The sequence below is a fragment of the Mucor velutinosus genome, assembly GCF_035048745.1.
Source record: "Mucor velutinosus strain NIH1002 chromosome Unknown tig00001549, whole genome shotgun sequence".
NCBI lineage: Eukaryota > Fungi > Mucoromycota > Mucoromycetes > Mucorales > Mucoraceae > Mucor > Mucor velutinosus.
The window spans coordinates 830,419-857,555 of record NW_027041929.1 but is presented as its reverse complement, the minus strand read 5'-3'; the positions used below and the strand labels follow the sequence as shown (position 1 = coordinate 857,555).

At 42.8% G+C, this 27,137-nt stretch overlaps 9 protein-coding genes across 9 annotated transcripts; 6 read left to right on the top strand and 3 right to left on the bottom strand.

Moving 5' to 3' along the window:
- Positions 1-394: 394 nt before the first annotated feature.
- On the top strand, positions 395-769 carry ATC70_007213 (uncharacterized protein; the record flags this gene model as incomplete). The annotated part of the gene is made up of 1 exon (XM_064826477.1): positions 395-769. A coding segment is annotated over one exon (375 nt), but the record flags the coding sequence as incomplete, so codon positions are not given.
- Positions 770-1,600: 831 nt separating this feature from the next.
- ATC70_007212 (uncharacterized protein) lies at positions 1,601-2,759 on the top strand (the record flags this gene model as incomplete). Its single annotated transcript, XM_064826476.1, has 2 exons — positions 1,601-1,741; positions 1,803-2,759. 2 exons carry the CDS (start codon positions 1,601-1,603, stop codon positions 2,757-2,759), a joined length of 1,098 nt encoding a protein of 365 aa, XP_064676574.1.
- Positions 2,760-4,032: 1,273 nt separating this feature from the next.
- ATC70_007211 (uncharacterized protein) lies at positions 4,033-8,732 on the top strand (the record flags this gene model as incomplete). The annotated part of the gene is made up of 2 exons (XM_064826475.1): positions 4,033-4,961; positions 5,009-8,732. The coding sequence occupies 2 exons, from the start codon at positions 4,033-4,035 to the stop codon at positions 8,730-8,732; spliced, it is 4,653 nt and encodes a 1,550-aa protein (XP_064676573.1).
- A 562-nt stretch (positions 8,733-9,294) lies between these two features.
- ATC70_007210 (uncharacterized protein) lies at positions 9,295-13,619 on the top strand (the record flags this gene model as incomplete). Its single annotated transcript, XM_064826474.1, has 2 exons — positions 9,295-10,231; positions 10,375-13,619. The coding sequence occupies 2 exons, from the start codon at positions 9,295-9,297 to the stop codon at positions 13,617-13,619; spliced, it is 4,182 nt and encodes a 1,393-aa protein (XP_064676572.1).
- Positions 13,620-14,567: 948 nt separating this feature from the next.
- On the top strand, positions 14,568-15,278 carry ATC70_007209 (uncharacterized protein; the record flags this gene model as incomplete). The annotated part of the gene is made up of 3 exons (XM_064826473.1): positions 14,568-14,763; positions 14,829-14,918; positions 14,974-15,278. 3 exons carry the CDS (start codon positions 14,568-14,570, stop codon positions 15,276-15,278), a joined length of 591 nt encoding a protein of 196 aa, XP_064676571.1.
- A 41-nt stretch (positions 15,279-15,319) lies between these two features.
- Positions 15,320-16,381, bottom strand: ATC70_007208 (uncharacterized protein; the record flags this gene model as incomplete). The annotated part of the gene is made up of 5 exons (XM_064826472.1): positions 15,320-15,399; positions 15,458-15,815; positions 15,872-16,049; positions 16,111-16,262; positions 16,316-16,381. 5 exons carry the CDS (start codon positions 16,379-16,381, stop codon positions 15,320-15,322), a joined length of 834 nt encoding a protein of 277 aa, XP_064676570.1.
- A 913-nt stretch (positions 16,382-17,294) lies between these two features.
- On the bottom strand, positions 17,295-18,376 carry ATC70_007207 (uncharacterized protein; the record flags this gene model as incomplete). The annotated part of the gene is made up of 3 exons (XM_064826471.1): positions 17,295-17,719; positions 17,779-18,185; positions 18,255-18,376. 3 exons carry the CDS (start codon positions 18,374-18,376, stop codon positions 17,295-17,297), a joined length of 954 nt encoding a protein of 317 aa, XP_064676569.1.
- A 663-nt stretch (positions 18,377-19,039) lies between these two features.
- On the top strand, positions 19,040-20,238 carry ATC70_007206 (uncharacterized protein; the record flags this gene model as incomplete). Its single annotated transcript, XM_064826470.1, has 5 exons — positions 19,040-19,090; positions 19,172-19,249; positions 19,311-19,323; positions 19,386-19,563; positions 19,620-20,238. The coding sequence occupies 5 exons, from the start codon at positions 19,040-19,042 to the stop codon at positions 20,236-20,238; spliced, it is 939 nt and encodes a 312-aa protein (XP_064676568.1).
- A 509-nt stretch (positions 20,239-20,747) lies between these two features.
- On the bottom strand, positions 20,748-23,091 carry ATC70_007205 (uncharacterized protein; the record flags this gene model as incomplete). Its single annotated transcript, XM_064826469.1, has 3 exons — positions 20,748-20,774; positions 20,831-22,235; positions 22,307-23,091. 3 exons carry the CDS (start codon positions 23,089-23,091, stop codon positions 20,748-20,750), a joined length of 2,217 nt encoding a protein of 738 aa, XP_064676567.1.
- Positions 23,092-27,137: the final 4,046 nt, after the last annotated feature.

Below are 27,137 nucleotides of genomic sequence, written 5' to 3'. Positions count from 1 at the left end.
CACCAATTTGTCTCCAGAAAATCAACCATCTTTTGCTGCCGTCGTTGCATCCAATGCAGGTGCAAAGCGTAAGAAGAAGCCTGCTGCTCGTCCTCCTCCATCTGCCACCAAGGCATCCGCTACTCTTGCTCGTCTTTTGCTCCCCAAAGTGATATACCATCTGGTTATCAATTTGTGTACTATGCTACTCCTGTCCGCCGTCGTCTTTCTGAGCTGCGTCGCCTTGTACAAGGCGTAGGATTGAATAACTCTCGTGTGCTGGATATTCAATATCCTGTACAGAATGTGATTTCTTTCCTTGTTCACAACGACTATGTTCTCACCCTCACCAAAGCCATGCATCTCCATGGTCGTGGCTCTTCTCCGTTGATTGACTTTGATCCATGTGATCCAGTCAATCTCAAAAGATCCCAAATTTGCTTCTCTCTCTCGTGATCTGCGTGTCCAAAAGGCCATTGAGGTCGAAAACCTTCGCTGCCTTCGTTCGCTGTCTTTCGTCCGTCGTTCTGTCCGTGTTTCTGTTGCTCGTTCTTTTCTTTTGTATGATCGCATCAACCAAGCCCAGTTTGATGCCATTTTGAAAGAAGAAATGCTTGCTCGTTCCTCCTCCTCTGCTGCTGCTAAACCACCATCCCGATCCTCTGATCAAGAGCGTTTAGCCAAGAAACAACGTTTGAGTTATCTTGGCTACCTCTTGCATCATGATGTTGAAACTGCCTCTCTTGGCCTATGCTGTCTCCCCCACTCTCTCTGCTACCAAGGATCTTGAAATGTCAGAGCCTTCTGATAACTGATTGACACCTTGGTGTTGAAATCGTTTTGCTCTCTCATTCCCACTCTCATTGTTTCTGTTTCTGCTGCCTTTATGGTAGTGTCTGTATTTACTTTGTCCTCCTTCTCTGCTTCTTTCTCGTTTGGTCTTTGTCTCTCTGCTCATTTTGCTATATGCAAATGCCTCGTTTTCTCCTTTTTTTCTTGCTTTTTTTTGTGCCACTGAGGTCTGTGGGTTTATTTTGTCTGTGCTGCTGTCTGAACATCGAGGTATCCTCAATTGCATGTCTCATACACCATAGCTTCTTATTCTCTACCCTTTTATCTCACTTGTTTTACTCCTTTTTCCTGCCTGTACTTCTTTTTTACCAGTTTAATTTTTAGTTTAGGACCTTTTTTCCCTTTTCTGGACACTTGCATGTTGTTCCTGCATGGAGATCAAACTATCAATTTAAGCTTTTTTGCTGTACGTCGCTTCTCAGGACTTGCAACTAATGACCCAAAGATCGCATGCATATAAGTCTATATTTTTTACATTGCTAATTCATTGTAATCAATAAACAACCATAAATTTCGCCTGAGCTACATCCCCCACCTTTCTTTCCGCTAAAGAATTTTTTATATACTTTCATAGCCCGAATTATATCGAAGATTCCTATAACCCATCATCTCTCATCAAGTACTTGCTATATCAATACCAAACGAGCAAAACACTTTTAATAAGATTACACCTGCTGACACCCTTTCGTCCGGTCAAAAAAGGCCAATTTCAACCCTCTCTCCACCTTTCTTTGCTGCTGATATCTCTCAACATTTAAAAGCAAAGAAAATGCAACCTCAAGACCTCTCCAAAGCATCTCATTTCACATCTTCGATCGATGTTGACCCCAACTCGATTGACTTTGGTCTCACTTCCCTCCCACCTGCTTCGGCCACTGATCAAACTGCGTTGTCGACCTTTATGGTTGAGGTCAGACATCGTTTGAGCAGATTAGAATCTGCCCATGCTGAAATTGCGCAGTTGAAAACAGCCCTGGCTGAATCAGAGGCTGCTAGAGACGCCCTTGCGGCTCAATTGCAGCTATCAACGCTCAATCCACCACCAATGTTGCTCTTACCACCATAGACGTTGTATCGTCGAACACTCCAACACACCATCAACAACATCTGCCTCCAAGTCTACCCCCAGCTACTCCCAATCTCAAGTTACAGCACAACCATCTTTTGCTGCCGTCGTTGCATCCAATGCAGGTGCAAGCGTAAGAAGAAGCCTGCTGCTCGTCCTCCTCCATCTGCCACCAAGGCATCCGCTACTCTTGCTCGTCTTTTTGCTCTCTCAAGTTGATATACCATCTGGATATCAATTTGTGTACTATGCTACTCCTGTCCGCCGTCGTCTTTCTGAGCTGCGTCGCCTTGTTCAAGGCGTAGGATTGAATAACTCTCGTGTGCTGGATATTCAATATCCTGTACAGAATGTGATTTCTTTCCTTGTTCACAACGACTATGTTCTCACCCTCACCAAAGCCATGCATCTACATGGTCGTGGCTCTTCTCCGTTGATTGACTTTGATCCATGTGATCCAGTCAATCTCAAAGATCCCAAATTTGCTTCTCTCTCTCGTGATCTGCGTGTCCAAAAGGCCATTGAGGTCGAAAACCTTCGCTGCCTTCGTTCGCTGTCTTTTGTTCCGTCGCTCTGTCCGTGTTTCTGTTGCTCGTTCTTTCTTTTGTATGATCGCATCAACCAAGCCCAATTTGATGCCATTTTGAAAGAAGAAATGCTTGCTCGTTCCTCCTCCTCTGCTGCTGCTAAACCACCATCCCGATCCTCTGATCAAGAGCGTTTAGCCAAGAAACAACGTTTGAGTTATCTTGGCTACCTCTTGCATCATGATGCTGAAACTGCCTCTCTCTTGGCTTATGCTGTCTCCCCAACTCTCTCTGCTACCAAGGATCTTGAAATGTCAGAGTCTTCTGATAACTGATTGACACCTTGTTGTTAAAATCGTTTTGCTCTCTCATTCCCACTCTCATTGTTTCTATTTCTGCTGCCTTTGTGGTAGTGTCTGCATTCACTTTGTCCTCCTTCTCTGCTTCTTTCTCGTTTGGTCCTTGTCTCTCTACTCATTTTGTTATATGCAAATGCCTCGTTTTCTCCTTTTTTTTCTTGCTTTTTTTTGTGCCACTGAGGTCTGTGGGTTTATTTTGTCTGTGCTGCTGTCTGAACATCGAGGTATCCTCAATTGCATGTCTCATACACCATAGCTTCTTATTCTCTACCCTTTTATCTCACTTGTTTTACTCCTTTTTCCTGCCTGTACTTCTTTTTTTACCAGTTTAGTTTTTAGTTTAGGACCTTTTTTCCCTTTTCTGGACACTTGCATGTTGTTCCTGCATGGAGATCAAACTATCAATTTAAGCTTTTTTGCTGTACGTCGCTTCTCAGGACTTGCAACTAATGATCCAAAGATCGCATGCATATAAGTCTATATTTTTTACATTGCTAATTCATTGTAATCAATAAACAACCATAAATTTTCGCCTGAGCTACATCCCCATGGATGCTTGAATGGCTCACTTGGTTAGAGCTTCATGCGGAAGCAGTGAGTATGCCGAGAGGTCGTGGGTTCGAATCCCACCTTCGCATCCATATTTTCCGCCTTTCTAACCTGGCATGTTACTCGGTATTTGTGCTTGCACGTTTATGTGTGCTGCGGTGCGTCTGGCCGGTTTCTACCTTGAGTCCTGTTCGTCTCCCCCGTCTTGCGGCGCGGCCATTGCTATTCCTCCCTCTGTTTCTCCTCCTCTCTGGTGGGTTTTGATGCCGTTTACTTTACTGGTCCCCTCCCTTTTAGCAGCTCCCCTCAACCTTTAATTTAAACATGCTTTTTCCCGCCGAATCACTGTTAGTCTTGCAACATATGATCATACCGATTCCGCAGTTGACTACATTTGTAAATAAATAAAAAACCAATATTAAACTGAGCTACATCCCCACCTTTCTTTCGCTTTTGAAATTTTATATTACGTTCCGCCAAAAATTCAGGTACCACGTGATTAGAAAATTCCAATAAGTGTATCCAAGCAGTAGTAAACAAAGCAGTAATCACCAAACGAGCATACATTAAGTGCCTAGTACTTGAAGTATAACCTGTGAAAACCCCAGCTCGATCGAACAGATATTCATCTTTTTTGAAAAACCCACAAAAAACATCATATTTTTCTTTCGACATCTCAACACCTTTGTATCGATCAACAATGACAATGGACACCGATACACCAGCTACTCTCATGTCGCAGATGGATCTGCAGAGACTAGTATTGACCATGCAACAAGACATCTCTGCCCACAACAGTGCTTTGCAAGAGCTAAATGCCTTGAAAACCACTATTTTGAATCTCCAAAAACAAAATGAATCCCTGACCCAAGAGAATGAGCGTCTGCGTCAGCAACTCAACTCTCAACAAGGTTCCACAACCACTCAAGCGCAACCCAAATCAGGTATTCAACAGCAACCCAAACCCCATTCTTCAGCTACACAGTCCACCCAACAAGCACCCAATGCCACCAAAAAGACTCCCAACAACTCTTGGACCGAAGTAATCAAACGTTCCAAAAAGGTTCGCAACCCTGCCGATGTAACTGACAAACATCGCCAAGCTATTACTCGTGGTTTTAACTTGGCTCCTGAAGGGCCAAAAGGCTACACAACGGTGTACTTTAACCGCTCTCGCCGCTTCACTCGCACTGAAGTCCGCAACAACTTGCATCTGATCAAAGCTGATGCTTCTCGTATCATTGATGTAACGTTCCCTGCTAGAAACATCATTGGCGTCCTAGTCCATTTGCAATACAAGGACAACCTCGTCTCCATTCTCACCAAGAACAACATCAATGTTGTGGAAGGCTTTGATCCTACTGATCCCAAACACCTCGCTGACCCCAAGTTTAAAGAGATGTCCCTCTCTAAGCGTGAGGATGCTGCCTTTGACCTGCAAATCAATCGTTGTGCCAAGTCTCTTGTCTACCTTGCCAATCGTCGTTCTCGTCTTTTTGCTTCTGTTGCTAATCACTTTTTGGAAAATGGTTGGACCACCACTGAATACATTGATTCTGTCGCCCCTGTCAATAACATCTTTGGCTCTTCTGGTTTCAAGAAAAGCTCTGGCTCATCTGATGTTGACATGTCTGATTCCGACGAAGAAGAGTATTAATGATTGAGAGTCCTCTCAGTCATTATACATCCTCCTCGCTCCCTGACCATCCTCTCTCTGCTTCTAATCCGTCCTCATCAATACCAACTATACTCAATAACACTATACCTACTACTCCTCCTCCTCCTACAGCTTTGGCTCCAGTCATTAATAGCGCTTCTCAACTCACTCCACTCACCATTGGCCTCTGGAACGCTCGCGGTCTCAGAGATACCACCATTGATGATGTTCTCCGTTATTGCCTATCCTTCTCTGTGCTGTTCATTACCGAAACATGGCTGAACCGCCATCCCATCCGACTACCCACCAATTGGCAGCAATTCCACTTACCTGGCGTCACTGTCGCAGGCGGTGGTCGTGGCTCTCGTGGCATTACATGCTTGATCAACCCTTCCTGTCCCCTCACAGCATTTCAGACGCCTTTGCCCTCTGCTCTTCAAGAGTTTGCTTTGGGTATTCAACTTGGTCGTGAACTTCGGCTCATTTGTCTGTATATACCACCTGAGCAAGCGGATCTCTATACTGAAAATGTCTCTTCCATCCTGAATGCGATCCCGTTGGATCATGACACAATCATCTGTGGCGATCTGAATGCCCGCATGGGTAGCTTTGTTGGTGACTCCTCTACAAATAACCGTGGTCGTCTACTTCAAGAGTACTGTGCCGATAATCAATTAAACGTTTTGAACTGTCAATTAGCCCACTCTACACCTACCTTTGAGGACCGTCGTAGTGGGCGGAATGTAAGTAGCATTGTCGATTACTACATCTCAAATGTAGAATCACTTTCCTTTGCCTCTCTGGATACCTCATCTCCACCTTCTTCCTCCTCAATTAGTATTTACTCTGACTTGTCTTTGGGATCTGATCATAAACTGATGTCTCTGACGTTTGATTACCACTCAAACGAACCTGCTCTTGCTATGCCTGCTACGCCATCACCATCACCTCGTCTCCTATGGAAGCTCTCACGTCTACAAGAAACGGATGTACGCAATTTGTATGCACAACGCTTTACAGCCCTCTCTCAACCGTTGCTACAACAGCTGATCTCGCTTGTGCGCTCACCACCTGATACACAACCTCCAATCGATACCCTCAACAGTGATCTCACCAATTGTATATATCAGGCACTGGATGAATCCGTTACTCGGCAATCCCAGCGACCCAACTTTTGGAAGAAATTCTGGACCCTCGATCTTCAACGGCTCTGTGATCATCGTGAAGCTCTCTATCGTAAATATCGTCGTTGTCCCGCTTCATTGGACAAGGCATATTGGTGGAATCAACATGTGGAAGCACATCAAAAGTTTAAACAAGCCCTTCGTAGAGCTAAACAGGTTTCGTGGCACGCATTCTGTGAATCTTTATTCAAGCAAGACTTTTCAAAGGCTATGTCAAAAATCAAGTTGATCAAATCCAGGCGACAAAGACAATCAGGGTATCTACATGTGGACGGTGCTCAAGCTGGTGCTAATGCTATGCGTGATCACCTTGCTACCATTTATGCTGGATCCAATCTCCCAACAAATCGACCTCCATGCCCTTTTGCTACACATGGTAGACATCTGCCATATGGTGTTCCTCCTCCTCAGTCAGCCTCCCATCTTGGTGGTACTCGTCTGGCAAATGGTGACATCAGTACATTGAATCCGCATGCTTCTCCTTTCATCCCATCATACCTCTCACATAGAACTCTACCACATGATGACTCTGACCCAACAGGTCGTGTTGTCTCAGCATCGGTCCACAACGAAGCTTTTGACGAGATTATTAGTATTGACCATATCATTCAGCAGATCAAGTCGTTGCCATACCGTAAAGCACCTGGCCGTGATTCAATTCGTGGTGAAATGCTGAAACCCATTCAGAAACCACTTGCCACTGTTCTGTCATACCTCTTTGCTCTGACCTATCAATGGTCTTACACACCAGCGGATTGGCGTCATGGTAATGTTTGTAGCATCTACAAGAAGGGACCTGTCACGGAGGCATCAAGCTTTCGGCCCATCTCATTGACTAGTACACTGAGAAAACTCTTTGAAATGTGCCTTGCTCCCCTTGTCCTCACCATTTCACCACCATTAGATGTAGCCCAGAATGGTTTCCGATCCGCAAGAAGTGCACTTGATGGTGCTCTTAGTCTCCAAGACTTAATGAAAGACTACCAGAACCAACACTACCACTGGCCAACTGTGTGCTTCCTTGATATCAAGAGTGCCTATGATGTTGTTGATCGCCGTGTGATCTGGAATTCGCTGCTCTCTGCCAATGCTCCAATGCCACTTGTCTCATTGCTCTCCAATTTGTTTGACGATGTTTCTATTTCAGTGCTGAATCAGCAATGCGTGTCCCAAGAACTCTCACTGCATACTGGATTGCTTCAAGGCTCCACCCTTAGTCCCCACTTATTCAGTATCTTTATCAACTCACTGCCAGCTTTGTTGCGTCAAGCTGCATCGTCCTCCACCACTCGTGTCATGTCAACATCACCATCATGTGCTCCCTCTCCTCTTTGGTCCGTCATAACACCCACTCATGCTACTAATATTGCTATTAATGCTTTATTGTATGCTGATGATGTTGCTATTCTAGGTTCTGCTCGTGAAGTAAAACAGATGCTGACACTAGCTGAATCACATTCCCTTGCACTTGGGTATCGCTGGGCTCCTGCCAAATGTGCTATCATCAATCCACCGTCCTCCACCTCATCTACCTTTGTTGACCTGACCTTGTATGGAGAATCTCTTCCTGTTGTCGATGAATTTGTGTATCTCGGTATTCCATTTGACCGCAAGGGCATCTGCACAGCATCTATTGTCAAGAAATGTCAGCGTGGTACCATGGCTTCGATGGCTCAGCTTAACTCCATTGGATGCAATCGTTCTGGCTTCCCTCTGCTCTTCTCCACCAAGTTGTATGCTTCATTCATCAGACCTAAACTGGAATATGGTATTGGCATTGCCAATATGCGTGTTGCTGACTTCAAGGCTCTTGAAAAGGTCCAAGATACATGCCTCCGCATGATATTTGGTGGCCATCGTGCTGCTTCCACCATGGTGGTTCGACACATGACAAATCTGCCTCTGATGCGACAACGTGCTGCTATACTGGTGACTCAATTCTGCTTGCGTTCACAATTCCTCCCAGAAGATGGCCTGCTGATACTGCTCTCTGATTCTCTACCTGGTTCATCTTTGAAAAGATTAAAAAAGCAACACATGGCTGCCCGCGCGCTTGACGAAGTACCTTTTGCAAATCAACGTCACATGAAACAATGGTTCCTTGCTGAACGCCAACATTGGCACGCTGAGTTCCTGACAAAAACAGACATGGTGCTGATCCGTGCTTGCCGACCCACTATTGGCATTGATCCTGTTATGTATGTACCTGCCAGTCGTCCTTGTCGTAGTCGTCTTATTCGTTATAGAATGGGATGGCTTCCGGGTAAGCCACGACCTTGTGCATGCAATGAAGATCATACATCCCGTCGCCATCTACATGAATGCCCCACTTTGCCACCTACTTTGCTTCTGTCTCTTCCTGTTCCGCCTGCTGACTTCACCGGCACCATCATTGACCATGCTTTGAACTTGATTCCATCCTCCTCATCTCCTTCCAATTGTCCACCCTGGTGGTCTGATCTCTGTACCTTGCTGTGGCATTTTGACCAGCTCTGTAATCCCGATGGCGATTACACAACGGATCCAGTTCCAGGACAAGTGTGGGCTTCCCCGGCCTAACATGCGTCTACTGACATCCTGCTCTGTGGTGAACCGATTGTGATCTGCTTCCTCTGTTTGCCCCTCCACTGCTACACTCTTTTACGCACGATGCGAGGGAATTCATGTTGTCTTTGATCTTTCTTATTAGCCATGTGCCTCCCACCCACCACCCAGACAATTCAAATATTGCATAGCGTTCCTGAAATATTTGTCGCTCCCTGAATCCCAGAACCTTGGTTCTGACACTTACTCACATTCGCCTCCCAAGTGCTAGCAATAATGATCAAAAGATCGAATGCATTTAGCCTTTACTTTATTAATTTCTTCTTGCTTTTAATAAACACATACATTTTCGCCTGAGCTACATCCCCATCTCTTTCCGTTTTTCATCACTTTTTGCCACCTTCCCCCGGTAAAAAGTATTTCCTCACTATAAAAGCGGTTTATCTCGACAACTAGTTCACCAAACAATACCAAATTACAGCAGTAGACTTGCGTTTATCCATAGTTTATTGTATATTAATTTCAGTCTTGTTGAACAACTTGCCAGTTTCTTTGAATCTTAGTAATTTTTCACAAAATGACTACGCCAATCTCTCAAAGCCTACAAGGTTTTGACATCAGTCAGTTGCCCATGTTACTTGAGCACATTCAGCAGCAACTTGCCTCAGTTCAGGAGAAAGTACATGAACATGACCACCTCTTGGAGCGTATGAACAAGTTAGAAGAGGAAAACCAAGCCCTAAAAAAAAATCTTTTGGCCAAGGACCTGGTAATTCAAGAATTACAGGGCCAACTATCACGTGGAACTACTCAAGCCCCTACACCTGAGGTAGATCAGGAACGTCCGTTCATCTCTCAGGTCGTACAGTCCCAAGATCCTGCTACTACTGCTAGTACCACTACTGCTACCGATACTGCCACTAAAGGTAGTTATCTCTCTGCTGCTCGCTCTGGAGCTAAACGCCCTGATCCTGTTCGTACAGCCAAACGCCGTCTTGCTGCTGGCCGTCTCTTCCAATCTGCTGCTGTTAAGGGCCAACAGGGATACCAATATGTCTACCTTGGTAGATCTGGTAAGATCCAGCGCTCTGAGGTTCGTGCTACCCTCCGTAAGGTTGGTGTTGATACTGGTCGTGTTCTCGACATTTGTTTCCCTGCTTCTGGTGTTATTGGAGTTCTGGTCCATATCCAATATGTCGACACTTTTCTTGCTTACATGCACAAGTGCGAAGCTGAGCTCATCGAGAATTTTGAGCCTCTGGATCCCAAGCACATTGCTGATCCTCAATATGCAAACCTTGCTATTGCGGATCGAGAACAACTGATCTACGAGTTTACAAACACTCGTGCTCTGCAAACTCTTTCCTTCCTTCGTCCTCTCAATGTCAGTGGTGTTGGAAAATACTTTGTCTCTGCTGGATGGATTTCCCAAGAGGAACTTGATACAGCTGTTTCCGAAGCCATGGGCCGCCTTGCTGAAAAAGAACCCAAGAAGGCTCAATTCTTGCTCAAGCGTAGAAAAGCTTCTGACAGCAATGACTCTGCTATGGAACTCTAATGAGCTCTATAATACATCAGAGTCATATCAACAACAACCCCGTCCACTCCTTTCCTGTCTCTCTTTCCCTTTGGAATGCCAATGGTCTCCGTCAATCAGTTGTGCACGATGTCCTCTCACATGTATTGGATACGCATGTTCTCCTTGTCACTGAAACTTGGCTTCTATCTGGTTCTTTCCCTTCCGACTGGTCTCAATTCCATCTATATGGCACAAAAGTACCTGGCGCTTTTGGCCGTGGTTCTGGTGGTGTTACAGCCTTTGTCTCTCCTTCCTGTCCTTTCTCTGTCTCTCAACTCCCGTCTTACAATCCTCACACTCTGTCCCTTAAGGTTGGCACCCTTACGGTTCATTGTGTGTATCTGCCTCCACCCTTATCCTCGGATAAGGTGCTCTCGCTCCTTCGCTCGTTACCTATAACTAGTGATACAATCCTTTGTGGTGATTTCAATGCTCGCTTTGGATCTCTACTAGGTGATACTACTGCTAATCCCCGTGGTAACTCTCTACTACCATGGATTGAGGAGGCTTCGTTGTCGATCCTCAATGAGTCTCTAGCTTATGGTACACCCACCTTTACAACATTTCGGCGACAACAAGAGGTACACAGCATCATTGATCTGTTCCTTACCAACATTGGCGAGACGGCTATGTTGAATTCTCAACTGGTGGTTGACTCTGATCTGTCCCTTGGTTCTGATCATCGGCTGATGATACTTACTTTCGAGTATGTGCCCCCTCCCGATGATACTCTTGGTTCTGGTAACTCTGGTGGTTTGGCCCCTAGACGGCAATGGAAGCTCTCGAAATTGAGGAAAAAGCGGCCTTTGGGCTTGCTTCGTGAATCCTTTCGATCTTCTGTTGCTCCTTTGGTTGATTCTCTCTCTGGTTTGGTCTCTGCTCCTGATGGAGTTCGTCCTGATATTGATGCACTCAATGATTCTCTGAATTGTTGTTTGTATGAATCTCTTGACGGGTCAATTGGTGTGAAATCTGGTCGCCCTGGTCACTGGAAAAAGTACTGGACACAAGAAATTGAAGATGCAGCTCGTGAAAGAGATGCCTCATATAGTCGATGGCGATGGGCAAGTGGCTTTGCCAAAGTTGAAACATGGGGTATATATCAAACTGCTCTTAGACGTTTTCGCTCTCTGATACAGGCTGCCAAAAGAAAGTCGTGGAACACATTCTGCTCTAATCTGGAAAAGGATTTCTCTAAAGCTACTGCTGCTATCAAACGCATAAAGCGAAACAAAGAATCCTCTGCTACTTATAGCCATCCAGATGGTCCAGCTGCTTCAGTAACAGCAATGGCATCACATCTTGCATCTGTATACAATGGTACACTCCTTAACTCTGCTTCTCGTCCTGTTGCTCCTGAACCGAATGTATCGGATCTACCCTACAATGATCCCTCTGTTACAAATCTGTTTGATGCTGATACTATTGTCTCTCTGATTAAGCGATTGCCAAATGGAAAAGCTCCTGGTCCTGATCATCTGAAAGCTGAAATGCTGAAGGCTCTAGCATCTGACATTGCACCCGTATTGTCTCTGCTATTTACGCTTTGCTCTCAATGGTCGTACACTCCTGTATTGTGGCGTCATGCTCAGGTCTTTCCCATTTACAAGAAAGGTGATGTATCTGATCCTGCAAACTTTCGTCCAATTTCGCTCACTTCGGTGATGCGTAAATTGTTTGAATTTTCATTGATGCCTGCTCTTGATGAACATTCGCCTGCACTTGATGTTGCTCAAGGTGGTTTTCGTCCACAACGTAGTCCTCTGGATCAAGCCCTCTGTTTACATGACTTGATGCATGACTACTTCCTCACTCATCACCACTATCCTGTTGTAGCCTTTCTGGACATCAAATCTGCATACGATACAGTGGATCGCAACGTTATTTGGGATGCTCTTGCTCATTCTTCACTACCTCGTCCAATCCTTAGTTTATTGATCAATATGTTCGATGATGTACTAGTCTCTGTACTGATTGCAAACCACAACTCTGACCCTTTTTCGCCTGCTACTGGTGTACTCCAAGGTTCAGTGCTCAGTCCGCACTTGTACTCTCTGTACATCAACTCTCTGCCTGCTGTTCTTCGTGCTGCTGTCAACCGTGGTACTATGGTATCTCCACCCGGAATGCATCCTGTTCATATCAATAGTTTACTCTTTGCTGATGATGTGGCCATATTTGGCTCTCGTACTGATGTGCAAACCATGTTGGATGTCGCTTCAGATCACTCGTTCTCTCTTGGCTACAGATGGAAACCATCAAAATGCGCTGTACTTTGTGCTCCTACTGCCTCTACTCGTCATCCATTGTCTCTATACGGTGAACCTCTTCCTGTGGTAGAGGAATTCACGTATCTTGGTATGCCGTTTAGATATAAAGGTCTGTATGCCCCTGGGATTCTCAATCTGCGTGCTTCTGGTGCTATCAAGACAATAGCATTATTGAATTCGGTTGGTGTCAATCGAAATGGTTTTTCTCTGTTGCTTTGTGCTCGTTTGTATAAAAGCTTTATTCGACCCAAGCTGGAATACGGCTTAGCTATATCTCATCTCTCTTTCCGTGACTTCAAGGCTCTTGATGCTCTGCAAAATCGATTGGTTGGTATGTTTGTTGGTAGTACGTGGTACAATGTTGCCAAACATTTGACCTGTATTCCCAGCATGAAGCATCGATATAATGTCCTGGCAACACGTTATGCTCTTCGTGCTGATACTCTCCCTGATGATTGCTTGTTGGTTCTGCTTCGTCGTGGATTACTGTACACTCGTCTAGACAGATTTATTTGTCAAAACCCGTTGTATCTGACACTACCTGATCCGCCGCCATTCACCACTGCTGGTCTTACTGAAGTCTTTGATTCGTATTGGCAAGATCAAGTAGATCATCAACTTGCTGCTGCTGCTGTTTCTGGTACCCAGACCCTCCTCCGTGCTTGTCGTCGTTCTGTATCTCGTCCAGATCCCATTTTGTACCTACCAATTGGTCGATCTGCTCGAAGTCGCCTTGTTCGCTGGCGTCTTGGACGTTTCACAAACATGCGTGAAGAGTGTCCGTGCGTGATGGGTGATTTTATATCTCGAAATCACTTTCTGACATGCCGTGCTCTGGATCGAACACTTCTCGATGCTCTGCCTGTGGCTCCTCCTGGTATTCATCGTATAGACTATGCCCTTAATTGCTTACCTGTGAAAGCCTCTGATGGTCCTCCATCTTATTGGTCTGCTTTGCTTGCTCTGCTTCATGCCATTGATTGTTTAGTGCATCCGCTGGCTGTCATCCCTGCTGATCTTGATTCAGGGTTGTTATGGTTCTCTGCTAGATAGTCTCTTCATTGATGAACGTTTGTTGTTTTGTTTTCTCGGTGCGATGCCACGGTGGTAAGTAATTATCAAAGTTCCCATCCGTTGGTCATTCCTCCAGATCAAATCAACAATACCAGTATTCATGCCGTTCCTTTGCCACTACCACACTTTCCTTTTTCCCTTTTTCTTAGTTAGTGTCCCCTTAAGGGTTTTTTGTACCTGCTACTCTTTTGTTTCTAGAATTCTAGGCTAATGCTCCCATCGAGTGCCCATTGAATTCATGTATATAATAAAAATCAACGTTAAACTGAGCTACATCCCCGATCCATGTTAAACTGGACCAAAATAATAAACATATCTAATGTACAAAATTTTGTACCCTACGCGCACCCATTTCCCTTTTTTGGTATATTCTTTGCCTTTTTTAGTAACCAGTCGAATGTGATTATATAAAAATTGAGCTTTCGTGAGCGACACATGATAATGTTAGAGCATTGTTTCATTATGAGCTTACCGATTCAAACAACAGTTTCATGTAACCTACATCATGAACGTGTTTCTGAAACAGTCTATCAAGCTGCTATATTTAAGCTTGTTATTTAGTTACAAGTTATTGCCATTTTTAAACAGAAACGCTTTCTTTTTTACAAGATGACCACATCATCGAATCAAATGATTATGATAATCATGAAAATGATGATAGCGATATCAACTGCTTTCACATTATTGTAGCTAATCTCCATGGTTCTCCAGCAGCCTGTGTTAGAGATGTCTTCACATCGATTGGCATCAAACTGAGTAAAAAGATATACGATTGCTAGCGATCAATTTGACATGTTCCGTGAAGGAAGTAGCACTGTGGTCGTGACCGTTACACGAAATGAAGAGAAAAAAAGTGTATTTATGAGCAACATTCAAACAGATACACTTGGTCTTTTCTCATTTGTATTAAACAACACAGATATCAATATGCCTAACTGGACCAAAATCCTAAATCACCCTTTATTCAATATGGGGTTCTTCTTGTTTGTCCGTCAAGTCACCAAGAACATGGATCTCGATAACTCGAGTTACATTGGGGCCATTCGTGGCCTTTATTTAGGCTCTCAGCTTTTAGTTATCGTGCTATCATTCTATCTCATGTCTGTCATCCGTAAAAAAAATGGTAATTAGGGCTACTGCATCAGTTTCTACCATGGCATCTCATTGACCCTGTAATATGTTGCATAGATACAACTCCCTTACGTTACGTTGAACCAGGAGCTCAAAACTGGGATGGTTCCGAGACAGCTGACACATTGATCAATACCACGAATATGGGTAAATATCTGACACCAATACAGTACTACGAACCACAGACTGATTGACTCGTAAGATTATGACATTGCTGATGTCAAGAAGCAATTAAAGCAAGGTTTTACAAGTATTGCCATCGTCGCATTCCTTCATCTCAAATTTGGCTACGTTCAGCCTCTGCTTATCCAAAGCATCATGGGGTTCAAGACGTTTTTTATGACCAAGGAAGCTAGAATTCATCTCTTTAATGGAAAAACTTCCAGTGGTGAACTTCGTCGTCCTTTCCGTATCGAGGGCCCATTCAATATGGTCAGTGAGAAACGTCAACCTAGAACTGATAAGGGTTCAATCAAGAAGGCAGAGAAAGCTCTTAAAGCTCAATAGATATCTGCATCCATACTTCAAATACACACTTCTTTATTGTACTATTTTGCAGCCTTCTTTTTACGATTAAATGTGTTTCCTTCGTCCATACGCTTTCTCGACCTTTTTCCACTCATGTCATCTGCCAACATATAAATTGTCAGGCACCTCGCTACCACAACTCTCTAAAATGGCCTTACCTCGAAGTTGCGAATTAGGTGAATCAATCGCCCCAGTTGCATTCATCTTGTCACTTTCTGGTGTATCGATGATGTGTCGTGCCTGAGTCACTTTGATGGATGCTGTTTCGATAGCTCTATCCATCCAATGTCTAAATACTTGTGTCTCTTGAGCCCTCAGGTTGCTTTTAGCTGTATTCGATGTGCTCGCTGTGTTGGTGCTAGCACTCTTGGCTGTAAGTGGTGATTTCTCTGATGAAGAGGCTGGTTTTTTGTTTGTATCTGCAGATGTCTTCCAACTGTAACCCTTTGCCGGATGAAAGTCCATCATGCTCTGTGTCTCCTTGAATGCGCTGTTGACATGGAATAGACTTGTCAACTAATTGATAGGCGTGAATAACAGGCATACGATGAAAGGAGTCGACCATCTATTACCAATCGATTCGCAATCACCGAGTAAATGGTGGGCGATTGATAGACATTAGCTCCCATAATGTAATACGTTGCAATTGGATTCACATCATCAGGAGCAGGCCCACGTCTGTATCTTTTTTGAATGATCCATACCGGAGGTTGGTCATGGACCACTGCAAACTCGATGCCTGTCATTTTACTATCAAAGAGATGATAATCAATATTGCAGGCCTATGCAAATGCTGGAATTTTGTATGTACCGAAGTGCTTCAACCGTAGCTTCATACGGTTGTCTGAGATCGTTGTATTGCGTTTGCATGGACAATACTTGGTTGTTGCAGTGTCTGTCCCAAAATGGAGACAGAGCAAAGTAATCTAGCACCATTTGTTGATTTTGGAAACCTCCCACTTTCTTGTTTGAATTATTAGAAGGACATTCTATCAGCCCGATCGTATTTCCAATACCTCTAGCCAGTTTGTGTCTCTCCATTCCACACTGGTCAAGTCCTCAGTCGCTGTTACTCGTTGCATATTGGTATATTTTGTTTTGAAAGAGTGTAAAGAGTCGTAGATGTAATTGCCATTCAAGAATACGCGATGTTATTTACCTGAATTTCAAGTGACGTGCGAAATCACTTTATGGAGCGTTACAGCCAGCATTTGGCGCAAAGGTGTGCGATTCAATGCAGTTTCGAAGTTTGCACAAGGAAGCAAACTTTTGATATTGATCAAAGTGTATGTCCATTCAAGGAACATGGGAAATTCATGCCTAAAAGATCCGTCTGCACATTCAAATCATTCGAGGATGAACAATGATGTCAAGACTCTGATGTACGTTTCCCCACATTTACGCTGTTGCAAGCAGACTGCTGAGGCTTTCAATTGCGCAGATATTCAGTAGATGCCATTTTTATTCTACGTAATTTGATATCTCTATGAGATGGCCATCCAAATCATAAAGATCAACCGACAGCAATTGGCCCTGAGCGCCTGTTCTCTTGACCGGCGCTTCTACTGCTAGTTCGCAGGAGTGTTGTTTCCAATGCTGCAAGAAAGCTTCCACTGGTTGCTTACTGATAAGACAAAAGTCGGCTGTCCCTTCCAAAGCAGGTTTCTTGCAAACAGGGAATACCTCAATGTTTTTTTTTTGGTGCAAGTTGATCTTTTGCTGGCCGAATAACAAGTGCGATGCGGTCTTGAGTTGGAGCAGATAGTGTTTTTGAATCGTTGAATAGCCATCCCTCTGTCATCCGCAAGAAATGAGATTCGATTGCCCAACAGGCTTAGCGAGAGATTTACTTAGAACATGGTATGATACCACGCAGCAGACTTTTCGATGTCACTGACTGCCACTACGATGTGATCAATGGACGCAATTGTTGGTTTAAACATATTTACTAGTGAAGGTAGAAAAGAAAAAGCGAATGAACTCTATGTATATATTTTAAATGGCAGAACCTAGTTTGGCTCTCATTCTAAGCTTGTAGGATTGATAAAACACGAGAGCCAAATAGGCAGCAACGTAGTCCTTGATCATGTACATGATACCTTGGTTAAAAAACCCCTTGATGAGCTGAGCTTGCATTCCCTTATAGAGACCAAGCACACCATCCTTCTGAATAACATGTTTCAATGTTTCAAGCATGCCCTTTTGCTTTCCGTCCTTGTTTCCAATCATTTTTGTGCGCAAAAAGATGAATGGATATGTGATCATGGTAGCAACACTCTTTGACAAGGCAGAGAATAGAAAGACCTCAAGGCCTGTCAAACTTGATTTCTTTTGTGCACGCATATAAAGAGCCTTCACCTTCTCAAACACAAAGTAGGTAATCGATGGATTTGACACCAGCACAATGGAGGCACGATAGCCTGCTCACTCTTGGTTATTTTCTCATGTATACGATATCATATGCGATAGAGACGTTTACCTGTCCAAAAACCTGTTACTCCCTTCTCCTTTAAGATCTCCAGCGCCGTTTTCTTGAATCCCTTTTCGTTGTGTCCAGCAGTTTGAAGACGGGTTGTGACATTGGATACAGGCGTAGTGAAGAATCTTGAGATCAAGGCAGCTTCAGCGCCCAGAAACAGCTCTTGAGCGACATTCAATTGAGCCGATGATTTACCCATATTTGTGTTCATCTTTTCTTGGATATTTCTCAGTGCAGTGTAGCAGTAAAAGTAGATGAAGCTGGATAACACAGTTGCTAACGTATCAGAGTCCAATCCAGCGTACAAGCCTTTCAATCCTCCCTCCTTCAAGTAAATGTCCTTGATGGTTTCTAAAATGCCCTGCTTTTTATCATCATCTCCCTTTAATTGAAGTCGAGTCGTGGATCTATACCGTACTAGCACTATTAGGCTTCGAATGCATGAGAATCACAAACACACACACCGCCCCACTTACATGTCTAATGGATAGATGAACAGGTTGGCAATAGTGGATCCGACAGCGCCTGAAATAGCATGTCCTAATGGCGGTAGCTTGTAGTCCTCGAAAGGCAAGATATCAATTTCTTTTTGCGCCATGATAGTTTGATGAAAAAGGAGAAAGAAGAGGGAAAATTTTTCATTTGGATGAAGAAAGCATATTATATAATAAATAATCACATGCTGAGTGTTGAGGAATATGAGAACAAAGCATGGTGTAACCAGAAGAGAAACTGAAATCACTACTTCATCATGCAATCATAAAGCATAAATTCGCCATCATTTTGGTGTAGGAGCAAATTGTCAAACCGGAACATGTGTCCTCGTAGTTATCCAATGTCTGTTATGCCATGCAATCTCGTATGGAGTGTATACATGCTTGTCTCTTGAGCATCTGCTGCTTTCGACATTGGACATTATCCACAGCTGGATCCATGATGAATTGAAGCATCCAGCAGCTTCAACAGACCCAATGCCAACATCCAGCCCTTTTTCAGAGCCGTTTCTACTTGATTCCTGCCAGCCGCACTCACCAACATCCTACACACATTTGCCCTGAAACCTGCCATTTGCGACTGAGATGTCCATTATTTCCCTTTCACACTGAGATGACGTGTGTAATACCGGACTCTGCAGCTTAATTCAACTTGACTTTCAGCTACGCGTCACTGAGGTTAACGTAAGTCCTCCTTTGCTTGCCATAAGCTAACACTTTCTTTTCTTCTTGCTTTTCATTAAAAAGAACATATATACAAAACAAATATGGAAAGACTCCAACGTTTATTCGGATCTGCCGCAGCTGGTTTAGGACAGGTTTGTATCCCCACACTGGCAACAAAACCAAGACGACATACGTGGTTGTACTCACCCTTCTTTCGCCATCGTGTTCAATAGGGAATGCAACCCGGCATGGATACTCCTACTGTAGATAATGCTGAAATGGTTTACATTTCGTCTCTTGCTCTCTTAAAGGTATGCTTACCATCTTCATGCCCTGACGCACTTTTTGAACTCACCTTGTTTCTTTGTATAGATGTTGAAGCACGGTACATTGATGTTGATACGTAGCATGACGAGGACAGCATTTTGCTCATACTTTATTCTGTAGGCCGTGCTGGTGTTCCAATGGAAGTGATGGGTTTGATGTTGGGTGAATTTGTTGATGATTATACCGTTCGTGTTATCGATGTGTTTGCCATGCCTCAAAGTGGTACTGGCGTATCAGTTGAAGCTGTTGATCCTGTCTTTCAAACCAAGATGTTGGACATGTTGAAGCAAACTGGAAGGTAAGATAGATGCGATTTATTCTGTGTATATATCATGGATACTCATGATAAAATAGACCTGAAATGGTTGTTGGCTGGTACCATTCCCATCCTGGTTTTGGCTGTTGGTTATCCAGTGTCGATATCAACACACAACAAAGTTTCGAGCAATTGAATCCTCGTGCTGTCGCTGTCGTCGTTGACCCCATTCAATCCGTCAAGGGCAAGGTTGTCATTGACGCCTTCCGTCTCATCAACCCACAAACCGTCATGCTTGGACAAGAACCTCGTCAAACCACCTCCAACATTGGCCACCTAAATAAGCCCTCTATTCAAGCCCTGATTCACGGCTTAAACAGACACTACTACTCAATTGCCATCAACTACCGCAAAAACGAATTAGAGGAAAAGATGCTGCTCAACTTACACAAGAAGGATTGGACAGACGGTTTAACACTGGAGAACTTTACTGAGCACACTGAAGTCAATGAAAAGAGTGTTTCCAACATGTTGACATTAGCAGAATCATACAACAAATCCGTTCAAGAAGAATTGACAATGACACCTGAGCAACTCAAGACAAGGCACGTAGGCAAACAAGATCCTAAGCGTCACTTGGAAGATAAGGTCGAATCTGTTATGGGCAACAATATCGTTATGGCTTTAGGTACTATGATTGATAGTGTCAGTTTTTAAATAAATGTATAATGGATGAGCAGTGCGACATATCAACTGGATGTGGTGGATGACTATTGATACATGTGTGGTATGTAAATCATGTACCAAATGATAGCTAGTAGTGCCAGTATGCAAATACAGCATTGACAGCTGCATTTGAAAAAAGCCAAGCAATATGTGATTTATAGCAGTGTTGGTTTAAATTAAAAAAGAGATAAATGTTTATTGGTGTATTGATATCACAAGGAAAATATTTATAACAGAGAGGGGGATATGATGAGTATATTACTGTTTTGTTGGTGTGGTGAAAATATGTTATGACGGTGAAATTCTTTTGATTTGCATAGTAATTGATATCCTTCTAGTAGTAGATGAAACAATGGATGAAAACAAGAAAAAGTACATTAGACGAAAGATCGAATACTAACAATTAAAAAAAAAAAAAAAAAAAAAAAAAAAAAAAAAAAAAGAATATGTTTTTTTGGGGTGCTCAGGGTGACATGACACGAGATGATTGAATGCAGTTTTTATCTGAATCGAAGGTAAAAGTTGACCTAAAAAGAGTAGTATTAATACATGCACGATGGATCACGTCTAAATGTATACTTACAACAAGTGCAATGACCAATAACAGACACAGGACTGCAGGGCCCCAGATATCATCGTAACGACCATCGACACGGCGGTTGATCATCCAGGCACGCTTCTCAAATCTATAGAGTGCATAGATGGCAATACCAGCAGACAGACCAATAAAGATGCCGCCCACAGTTCTTGAAATAGTGTCACCAAAATTGAGCAGATTCAATGCAACAGTCAGTAACAGTGCACAGAACTGGAGCCAAGCAATGAATGTACGTTCGTTTGCGAAAAAGACCTTGGGCTCTACTCGAACTTTGACCTTGTGCCGTTTGTTGGTAGTCTCAAACTCATCCCCTGTAACGGCTGCACCTAGTTCGAGATCTGCTGACTTGTTGTGCTGATCCTGACTTTTTCGATTATTAAAGAACTTTTGTATTTGAGGAGGGAACGAAGAGATGGCACCTTGCTGGGCATCTTTTGTAGCAGCTGCATTTAGAGGAACAGCTTCATTCTTTCCTGGAGGCACAGGTGGTAGACTACTGTCCATGTGAGTATACTCCTTGTTCTTAAAATCTTCCATTGAGGAAGAGGACCCATTATTGATCGCGGTGCCTGAGCTACTTGACCGTGTAGAGATTTGCTCGCCACCACCGACGACAGCTTGCTGATTTGCTCTTTCCTTTTCTTCAATCATGGCTCTTCTGTATTTGCCGTCAATCAGGGGCTTGAAGCTTCGGGAGCGAGTCAGACCAATGTTTTCATTTCTAGGTTTACGAATATCCACATTGAGTTCAGCCAGCCACCAAGGAAGCAGAGGAAGCCTCTCACGATAGAAATGACATGCACCATGCAGGTACTTTGAGAATCTCGGGACCTCGTGGACAAGATGGCTCTCCACTAGAGAATTCAGCCATGCTGGAGGTTCTTGGCCCAGATGTGTTTGAAGCTTGGTTTCCAGGACAGCGTATGGGAAGCGAAGGATGTCACTCTCCTTCACGTGTGGAAAGGGGTAGTCAATGCCTACATCATTACGACGCCAATTGTAAGTAGGTTGACGACGACTCACTCCGTCTAGATGATCTTCACGAATAAAGGTAAGATCGGTATCAAGCGAGATGCGTACACGTTGGTTATCAGGCAGTTGGAACGCTGTTCGGTTGTAAAACGCTCTCAGCATGGGCTCCAAGCGTTTCTCTCTAAATGATTTCTGCACACCTTGTGCAATGAAATGAGCACTCTCCACAGCAGATGCTTCAGCGCCTGATTTGCGTTGATCGTTGGCAATTTGATCAGCAGTGTATAGGCCCGTCATGAACTGGTTCACTTGATTTTCCTTGATTCTGAATCGATCCTTGACAGAGGCACCGTCCAACCAAGAAGCATGATGTGTTTTGCGCTCAATAAAGACGCTTGATGAGCTCATAGGGCCATACCTAACAGCAACAAGGGATGTGGGTGACATTAGTATAAAAGAAGCTGCCTCCTATTTTTTCATGTCATGTACCATCTAAATCTGATAGCTTCGGCTTCCTCGTCTCTCTGTAAACGGCCAGTGTATAAATCAAAGTTGGAGTTATCAAAGTAAGTGCTTGAAATAGCTGAATCTGAGGGCTCCCATTTCTTGTCCTTGTTAAAGATCAGCACGGGTAAATGCAGCATGATGATGGCCTTGACTTCAGTAATGTTATCAGGGTGGATCCAGTACTTGGCAGTAGCTCTCTCAAAGGCATTTTGGTCACCACCTGACGCACTGTTGCCTGGTGATTGCTTGCCTCTGTTACGACAAATATCATGAAGTGCAGAAATATAGATGATGGCAACATCAAAGCGCTGTTTGTCAAGCGGCTTCTCTCGTAATCGTCCTACAAATTCATGTTTAAGATTCAAGCCAGTCCATTTATCATGCTTTTTCAGGATCTTTTGGATGGCAACGAAATTAACACGAGTAAAGCGAGAGAGATCATTTACATCAAACAGGATTTCTGTTAACGCTTCATCCATGATTCCATAGTTGGCATCAGAGGCCATGCTGGGGTTCTTTTGGAGTGTCTGAATAGTGCGTTCGCAGTACAGAATGCGTGCATCAATTTCTGCTAATTTTGCATTGACAAAATCATACACTTTGGTGAGCTCGTTGTCCAGTAAATTTGTAAAATCACTTTCATCTTTGTCGGTCCATCCATGGTCCAATTGGCGAGATTTGAGCTCTTGCTTGAGTACGTCGTATGCAATGTAAGATAGACGCCATGGCGCAAATACGTTTTGCTGTAGTTCTTGGCCGTATTTCATTTTGACAGAGAATCAGAAAAGAGAGAAAGAGAAAAAGAAAAGGGAATAATCTCTTTCACTCGATATCACGCACAATGAATAGCTATTTATATAGATGATTCTGATGCAGAGAGAAGCAGCATTTAGTCAATGAAATACGTAGTTGGTTGTTAAGGAGATAAGTCAGGGACTATGAGAAACAAACCTTTTCTTTCAACAGGTATTTGCATAATGAATCTCCCGCTTTTCCCTACTATATCTACATTATTGCCACTGGCTTGTCTCTCCTAATAGTGAGAGCGTGTGTGTTTCCAGTAGATTCAGTGGTCGACAACCTCTTTCAGTCTCCTGCTATTGTGTAGCGTTTCGTTCCAAAAGACAAAATGCAAGGAAAAAGATACCATCATATATCACGTATGCCCAATCATTCGTTTCATCAAGCTGACATCGGACATCACGCCTGATTTCCTAATCAAGTTGCTTGGATGAGCGAAAAGAACAACAAATAATACATATATGTGGAAATGAAGAGAGACACATCTCCTAAGGAAAATCCATGTCTTGGACAAATGTGCTCCTTTCCACAGCGTTTGTACTACCCATATCTTGCAAGTGATGCGCTGATGTCTATCCACCCCTATTTCATACATTCAAAAAAAAAACAAATACAAAAGCTGACGCTTTCTGCCAACATCCATTTCGCGAATATCAATTCAATTCATCTTTAAATGTGTGTGCAACGTACATTGTAACGACAACAGAAACAGAAAGGACCTCCTGCATCCAACAAGTGATAAATACATGTAAATAGAACGGCGGATTTAAACGGCAATCCTTTTTAAACAACTGATCCGAGTATTAGTGTCAACCGTATCAAAAAACGCTATAGTCACCAAGATGAATTATCACCAGGTAGAAACAAATTGCTATTTTCAAGTGATGGTACTATGCGAACAAATGCGTAACCTATATATATATATATATATATATATGCCTGCTGTATGTGATACCGTCATCATTATATTATCGATTGCTTCTGGGCTTGGATGATGCTGTTTACACCAGTTGCATGATATTAGTGTGTAGGATCACCATGAAAGATTACAACAACACTAGGACAGAAAAACAAACAAACAAACCATCCCAGCTTTGTAAATTTCGTAGACCTTTATTATTTCAATAGAAGACTCACGGCCAATATTTCATATGGTGGATCACACTATCAATCTAATGCAGCAACTCATCATTATCAAAAAGTTTGATCTATCAAAACGACCCTTGTATCGGGCACCAGTCGAGCGAGGGATTTCCTTGAAAGGGGGGTAAAAACCCCTTTCTGTATTATACAAATGTGGGGCTAGCGCAATTGGAATGATGCTATTTCACTGGTTTCTTTTTGCCCATCTGCCAGCAAAATGTATTAGCATAGTGAGTACAAAAAATTATATTCTCTCATATCTTGCACATGACAAAAGTAATGTAATTAATCCTGAAAAAAATATATAGAATATCAGGAAGCTCAATGCCATATCAAAGCATGACTAGCCGACAGAGTGTTCTTATCTCTGTACCATGACCAAAGGTTGGCCTATCAAGCCTCAAAGTGCATGTTAGACATGATATACGATATCTTGGCAAACGTGTGATTACAGAGCAAGAAAAGCTGCAGTGATCAATATTTATATCAACATAGCATAACGAAGCTCTGGCGAAATACGCCATTGATGCTGATGCGCTGATGCATGCCTGTGGTCAGAATTGCATTATTCAAGAAAAATACCATGACATCAAGTAGGATTTCATTACAGGAAATGATTAGTCTATAGCACGAAATAGTCCATGTATGGCTGTACGCTTCTCTGATGAATTCTTTCCAAAACAAGCTTTGGATAGCTAATAATCTGACACGCCTACCAGTTACTGTCGAATATCCTGCTGTTTTGATGCTCATATGGCTTGCTCATCTCTGGTAGCTACTCTTAATTACAGACGAATGCGTATATGCATTGCGTGATTCCCTGCCGTTGCTTCTTTTTGGTAGAAACCAGCCTACGCGGTGGCAACTCACACTGTTGATCGCGTTTGTTCATGTCATCAAAGCACTGTAAACTTTTTCCAACATCTCGCTCATGTAAACTCCCTAGTTGTCCATTATTGCCTTTCATCACTGTGGATCTGGCTCTTCTCGGGTGATCCACATCTGTATTAATGGAACCAATTCATGCATGGGCAGACAACATACTTGCATTATCTTTTATTACTCAAAGAGTATGCAAAATACAGCAAAAATTCGGATACATTCAAGCAGTAATTTCTCGAATTACAAGCCGTTTTAGACTGCTGGGATAGCGCCAAGCAATTGCTTTCATCTAGCATTTACTTGCAAATACCTTTATTCAACTTTTTTGGGACCAAAGAAACATGGGCAAAAATCGACTCAAAGGCATGAGGGGTACCTCATGGAAAATCATCAAAAATCAAACAATCTCGTTTTTGACCCCAAAAATGAAGACTTTCAATAAGGTATATGTTAAATCAAAATGTCTCTCTTGATCCAAAGCAATCGCTAAAATTGACTTTCTGAGACTTTGATATGTATCATCTCGACAATTCTGCCAAAAACCATATGTCGTTTTTTCAAAAATTGCTCAATAGCCTTATTCAAAAGAGCTAGTATAACTTGCACCGTTGGATGCGCTTCGAAAAGTACTACAAAAATGTACTAGAAACCATGGGGTGATCATTACAGTTTATATAGTCGATTCCCACAGAATAGATCAATCAAGTCGATTTTAACTATTATCTGGCCAATCTAGAAGAATGAGAAATATGCGGACTTTTAACTGGGTTGACTGACAAACGCAATAATGCCTCCCTTATCATGGAGCTAATCAGTGTTTATTTGACCTATGAGAAGAGAGCTGCAAATTAAGAATATTGTAGCTTCTATTGATTATCTTTCTTTGCTTGTGTTTTGGCTTTTAATATCTGAGGACGCTAGTCAGCCTGGCTAACCATCAAAAAGAATCTGTCAGCTTCCTTTTCTTTTGTTGAGGGTTTGGGAGTTTTAGTATCCGTTAATGTATTAGCTCGTAAGAGCATTGAGAGGTACTCTATTACGTATGTCAAGTAGAATAACCTGAGCTTAGGAAGCACTCTGGTACCTGCTTTTCATCAACGCTAAACTCCGATATTTTTTGATCTAGATATCCTTTTATGGTAATCTGCAATGATTCAAATGCCAGCATTGAAATGCGTCTTCCGTTCAAACTAGCATGCTTAGGTTGAATATTTATAATAAGTAGCGCTGACACAGCATATAACCTAGTACTTTTGAAGAGTGAATGACATAAGTGATGGCTGTAGGTTTTGGATTGCAATGACCCCGATTTTCCAAGCAATTCACAGAGAAGAGATCGTCCCTTTTTATGCAAACTATGTATACAATTCTCTCGATCAGACCCTCAACCAAATGTTGATATCAAAATGTCAAATTGCCAAATATATTCGACCAAAAAGCTTAAACATGTAGCAAAGACGCTAATTTACCCCACAATTAATGATTCATCCAATCATTGAGCAAGCGATGCGCTAAAACCCGGGTGCAGTTTTGGTATGTGGTCTTGCTATTGAGCGTGAAATTCGGGCTGTTCAGGAATCTCACGTCTATATACAACAGAAAATGAATATATTTACAAATGTGTATATTTTCTGCTTCTATTCAAAATACATAAATATCGCGATGAATTTTCTCTTCCCCCCTCTCTTCCTAGTTTTTTGTTTCCTTTGCTTTTTCTACTTTATACAATTTTTGTTCCTTACTTTAACAAATGACTCATAGACTGAAAATAGAACAAAGCAATCAATCTATAATACGCAACAAAATGTCCGCCTTTCCAACCGCAAGAAAAGGCATCTCAATTATGTTCAATTCCTCCAGAAAGATGTAACAGTTTCCTGATCTGAAAGTCTCCGACCCAAAAAAAAAAAAGTAACTAGGTGAAGGAGGGGTCATGATGTGATGAAGAGAAGAAAGGTTGGGGTCCATTGACCAACTTTTTAGCAAT